Source organism: Sinocyclocheilus rhinocerous, unplaced genomic scaffold (genome assembly GCF_001515625.1).
Source record: "Sinocyclocheilus rhinocerous isolate Xijiao unplaced genomic scaffold, SAMN03320098_v1.1 scaffold1864, whole genome shotgun sequence".
NCBI lineage: Eukaryota > Metazoa > Chordata > Actinopteri > Cypriniformes > Cyprinidae > Sinocyclocheilus > Sinocyclocheilus rhinocerous.
In genome coordinates, this window is record NW_015639085.1 from 501,875 (window position 1) to 508,178 (window position 6,304).

Genomic DNA, 6,304 nt, shown 5'->3' on the forward strand with positions numbered 1-6,304 from the left:
CGCTTTAGCTTCCACTCTCCGCACAAACTATTGGATATAGTGCACATTTATCTAGGTTTAACGTTTAAACATTGTTATATGCTTGAACTGTTTTATATCTATAGATTTTATTTTAGGCAAGTCGTGATGATTTGAGAAGGCTAAATTGATCAAACATAGGCTATGATCAGCTCACTGTCTGCCGCTGGCCGCTTGGTCTTTACTTTAAAAAACAAAAACTTATATTTAACGACCAAAAAATGCTCCAAACGTTTTTCTAAATTAACTTAATAGAAAAACGCCCGTGCAGGGCTCTAGCCTGAACATCTTCAAGTGAGTGGCCGGGCAAACCGAAAGTTGATGCCGAAAGTCCAACACTCTCCTACCTTCACTGCTGCGACTACTCTTGTTTGTATGCGTTCCTTCGCTGGCATTTTCCACATTTCGTTTTTCTCCCTTAATAACAAATGTGTCCATTCTGATGCTCAATTTTACCGAACTAATGGCTGCTGATGACTATTTGAATTGAATTCTGCCAAAGTGCGCGCTTGTAAGTGTTCGTTAAATGCGTAACGTTAATTACGTGAGTACAGGTCTGCTCATGTCTGAAAATAATATATGAAAAACAAAATTATTTTACATAACAAAAACATTATAGCTTATATTTGTTTAGTAAATTTTTTAATTAATGTAAAAACTAAAATGAATTGTAAAATTGAAAGTTATTTTTTTAATTGTGTTGAGCATGGTGGGCCGCATTTGAATTTGTGACGGGCCGAGGGTTGAGAACCACTGCTCTATGGTATGTCTTCTACACAGCTGCGGGTATGAACAGTCAAATACACTTCAAAATTCAGTCAGTAAAGTACATTTTTACTAATTCCCTAGTAAAAATGTACTTTATCTTATATATTATGTCAGTATTCCAGCTGCTTTCAACAATCAATAAAACAAAGACTGGAAAAAAAAACCTATATAAAATGTTCATATATCAACATCATTGGTTTCTACACTTGCTTATTTCCCTGTAAAGACTGGCGTGTCTTTCGTGTGATTCTCAGCGTAATGTTAATCGTTCTCTGTCTTGTATGGAGGACGTGTCACAGTCTGTCGCCTCTCCTCCCGCTTGAATACAAACAGACTGCAGACAGCTTCCAATAGTGAGAGGTTAAGATACTCACGACCCTGTTATGTTAATCTCTCTCTCTCTCTCTCTCTGCTGTTTACTTTCATTTGAGAGCATGTTCTCAGAAGTTGCCCAGATATTTATGTCATTAATCACTGGCTGTAAGACACAGCGCCACGGATGGAGGCGTTAAACTCAGGCCCGTAGGCTCGTGAATTCTCTGGCATGCGGCATGCGATCTTTAACTATGGAGGTGTTTGAGACTGAATTAGATCAAAGTGGGCCTCGTGTAAGGATTACAGAGGCGAGAAAATGCAACAGGCATAATATTGACAATGCTAACAGAGAAGTGAGGAGAAGCAAGCTGATGTGGTAGGCAACAAGGCTTTCTTTCTTGATTTTAAGAGCATTGGACTGAGGGCTATATATAACGCTACTGATCTTCTGTGGAGATGTAAAATTCATTGTCGATGTTTTCTCGTGAAATGTTGAATAATTTCAGGAAATAAAAAAAAACGTCTTTCGGTTTGTAATGCCTCCGCGTTTTCTGATGTTATTGTGAAAAAATAATGTGTATGTTATTCCAAAGGAAAGTTTTTGTAATCTTTCATCATAATGTAAATACTTTCCCTGTCTCTAAAACAAGTTTCTTTTCATCTGATGTAATCAGGCTCCTTTTTTAACCCCTCCCCTAACCACATGACTCCATTCTGACATGTGGTCAATGCCATAAAAAAGGAGAAATCTTTTAAAAACAAGTTTAAAACACATGAGGCAAGCTTTAAGAAATGTACTCTCATGTGTGTTTCATTTGTTTTCTTAACAATAAAAAATAAATTAATTAATTAATATTATTATTATTGTTGTTGTTACTATTTTTATTATTATTATTATTATTATTATTATTATTATCATTATTAATATTATACCAGTTTTAAGAGAAAAAAAATTGTATTTAAAAAATGTGTTGTGCCATATACCATATACACCTTAAATACTTGTGTACATATCTTTATCAATATTCTTAAAATTTGAAATATATTTTTTACAGTTTATTTAAAATATGTGTACAAGTTTCTTTTTTATTATTAATTAATTAATTCAGAAATATCATTCATTTTTGGGTCGCACCAAATGACAACCTTGCCTTACCATACAAAGATCAAATTATCTGATTACCTGATATTTTAAGATAATTATTGACCTTGACATGTTCGTTCTATGATATCATTTCCTGTTTGATTTTTCTTCTTCTTCTTCTTCTTCTTCTTCTTCTTCATTGTTATATCAGTACAGTTGTATCACCCTCATGTTTTTGACTTCACTGTATGACAATACTTTTGAAAACATAAATTAAAAACACTATCATCATAGAAGAGCTCTAATTAGTCATTTTATGTATGAATTGCATTTTTAATACACTGGCAGCATTACTCATCCCTAACCATCATCACTATGACAACAGAATGATGGAGCGAAGTTATTTTAAAATGTAAGAATTTATGGTCCGTCTTTGTCTTTGTATTTAGCTGTTATTGTTTCCTCCTTTTCTAACTCTCTCAGGAACTCAACAGGATTCTGTCCGGTTTCTCCATTGCTAAATCTACCCCTTTTACTGACACAATACTGATCACTATCTGCCAACGAGAATACCGTTCATCTTTGTTGTCTTTTTTTGAAGCATTTTTGTGGGAAAAGGTATTGACAATGGAGAATAACAGACGGCTGCTGCCAATTTAGACAGGCGTTGCAGTCCGTGGAGATTTGAGCACATTTATTAGCCTGATCTACTGCCAAAGATCCCATCAGAGCGATAAGAGGATGGACAGGGCCTGACGTTTGAAACGGAAACACGAGGAAGCTGAGCGCTCTCGGGAGATTACAGGAGATTATGAGATATTAGATTTGATAATGGACTATGTGTGTTTTGTCTGTGATAATGTAAAAATTACAATCTGATTGGCTAAAGGTCTCCGACCTTTAGGATTCTCACATTTCTCTCTCTCTCTTTCACACAGATGCAGATCTTCATGTATAACTCAGACGACTTTGACAGTCTTAACACAGCCATACGGGAGAAGCGAGTAATTGCGGCCATGGCTGTCTTCTTTCAGGTGAGAACTCGCTCGGTTCGAAAGCGTCTTCATGTTCAGCCGCTGAGCTTTGTCAGTGCTAAGTGCTTGCATTAAACAGCATTGATTTTGCAAGGAGGTTTTCTCTCGTCCCATTAAGTTCAATGATACTGAAGCTTCACACTCACTGAAACTCACTGCCGCTGTTTTCTATATGGAAAAACACACACGTATTCACTCCCTTTCTGCGCTGTTCTTTTGTCAACCCCACTGTGATAATTACAAAACAACAATTTAAGGCTTGCAGTATTTTACCAGGAGCTCTGTGTGTGTGTGTGTGTGTGTGTGTGGGTTTGTATACTCATTTCTCACATTTTGAGAAATTACACATCTGTCAGTGCAGTCAGGCTGTAATAATCCAGAGTTCAAAAGATTCATCAAACACTTCAGAAAACAATTGAACTTAGAGGGAGGGAGTTAATGGGTCAGGTTTTGCCTACAAAATGTCACCACAAGGACAGTAAAACATTCTTTAGGTGATGCATTAAATTAATTAAAGTGACAGTAAGTATATTTATAATGTTACAAAGATTTTGTATCTTTCTGTCTGTATTTCAAATAAATTCTGTTCTTTTGAATGTTTTTATTCATCAAAGAATCCTGAAAAAATAAAATCACAATATTAAGTACCACTATTTTCAACATTGATGATAATAATAAGAAAAGTTTCTGTAATAACTGTAATATTTCCCAATATTACTGTTTTACTGTATTTTTGATCAAATTAGTGCACCCCTTATTTCAAAAACTTCCAACCCCAAATATTTGAACAGTACTGTATATAGTTCCAGTTTAATTGAAATACCAAATCTAGAAATCATTTGTTAAAAATTTACAGACGCAAAAATGCATGCATATATAGATGTTTGTTATAGACATTAAAACTTTAGCTTTTCTTTAAAGAAAAAATTGATAATATGAGAAATCCGGCATCCCCAAAGCTCAGAAGACTGATCAATATATGACATGATAATGTTTTCCATTCGAAAAGGTTGTCTAAAGTCTGACGAGAGTTTTATATATTCCCCCCTAAACCCTCACTCATCTGTCTCATTCGGCATCTGTCTCATATGCAGTTATCGGAGGAAATCTTTGTAGCATGTGTCCCGCTCGATATCTCTTTTTATTTGGAACTCACACCATTTTCTTTATTGCCCGATCATTTAGTCTATCTGTCCCTGATTAAAGAATATAGCAGTCGTAACATCTGTCATGATATGTTCATAGGCTTATTTACAAGACACATGTCCACAAACTAAAGTGCAGCTATTAGCTGCTAGCATGTCGCCAAAGATTTTCTCTTTAATACACTTGAGACCACAGGCTTGTTGGTGGCCCAGGACACTATAAATCATTTTTAGGTTGTTATTGCCCGATCATTTAGTCTATCTGTCCCTGTCCCTGATGTCCCGGTCGTAACATCTGTCATGATATGTTCATAGGCTTATTTACAAGACACATGTCCACAAACTAAAGTGCAGCTATTAGCTGCTAGCATGTCGCCAAAGATTTTCTCTTTAATACACTTGAGACCACAGGCTTGTTGGTGGCCCAGGACACTATAAATCATTTTTAGGTTGTATATAATTTATTGTTGGTTATTGTTTCAAGTTATTGTCCTGTGCTGCTTTACAGCTTGCAGTTATTTGCATTTCTCATTTAGTTTTAATCAATTGCAGGGCTTTCTATTTTTTTTTCTTTCTCTCTCTGTTACAGCTCACAGCTGCCGTATTAAAAACCTCAATCTGAGCTCAGTACAATAAATGAGCATTTTTATTTTCCATCTGCTAAAATGTACTTTGAACTTTATTGATTTGCATGTGCTATTTTTACTCGTGAGGTGGAACAGAGCTCTTAAACTCAGTTTAAAGCTGTTTGCTGCTATTTATTTTACCTCAGGGTTTGTTCTACAAGGAAGTCCAGGTGTTTGTGGGTTGTGGGTGACCTCTTGCATACGGACTCATTTGTAGAGTGCTTTCACTATTCCAGCCTATATGAATGCAGTGCAGAATGCAATATGAGCTCTGTTAAATGGATAGTTATTCAAAAAATTAAAATTTGTTAATTTATTCACCCTCAGACCACCCAAGATTCTAATACTGTGGTCCTTGGTGATTCATAAAAAGCAAGTCAGTAGCTACCGAAATTTAACAGTATAAAAAAGGACATACAGGTAAGACGAAATTAATACCCGTGGCTCCTGACGATACATTGAGGTCTTATGAAGCACAATGATCGGTCTGTGCAAGAAACTGAACATTATTTACAACATCATTACCTGTAACCCTGAGCCTCAGGCTAACGGTCCGGAGTGATGTTCGGTTCACAAACAAATTATTATTTTGAACTGGTTCTTTTTAGTGAACGTTCTGCTATGGCAACATAGGAAACTCAGTTCTGTCATGACAACTCTCGGAGGGATTGGCATGGTAATGTACATTACAATGTTAATGTATTTGAGCTTTAGCGAAATAGATCTGCTACGCTGCTGCTGCAGCAGAGCAAGTACCGAGATTTGCTACTGCCAATACATCCACAACATGCTGCTGTGAGCATGTAAGAAATATTGCTGCTGCAAATATAACACATGAAATAACCCCCATATAGCGTACATGATTCACCTCGTAGCAGATCTATACAGGTGGAGCTGGGGAAGGTGGAGGGTTTCTGAAGCAAGCTGCAACTGCTACAGCAATTCATGCCAGAACTCTGTATGTAAAATTCTCTATGTAGGCGGCAACTATTCCTCGCATTCAAGGGATAGTTTACGCAAAAATGAAAAATCATTTACTCACCCTCATGTTGTTCCTAACATAAATGACTTTTTTCTTCGTTGGAACAGTTGGAACACTTTTTTCTGAAGAGTGCTGGCAACTAAACAGTTTTGTCATTTTGGAATGACATGATGGTAATGATGGTAAGACAGAATTTTCACTTTTGGAGTGAACTATCCCTTTAAGTTTCCTCCAATGTCAGTCTGATGTTGTTGACCTGCAGAGACCTCACACTGTCTCTCTCTCTTTTCCTCCGGCCCGACATTTTTGGCCCCGTCATTTTTCAAACACTC

General features: G+C 36.4%; 1 protein-coding gene across 1 annotated transcript in view; it reads left to right on the plus strand.

The window, feature by feature from the left end:
- LOC107750996 (protein tyrosine phosphatase receptor type G) overlaps positions 1-6,304 on the plus strand; it is a 286,241-nt gene that overhangs the window by 202,724 nt on the left and 77,213 nt on the right. The window contains exon 5 of the mRNA XM_016566564.1: positions 3,124-3,219. Coding sequence (XP_016422050.1) covers positions 3,124-3,219 — 96 coding nt within the window. The remainder of the gene's footprint in view (positions 1-3,123; positions 3,220-6,304) is intronic.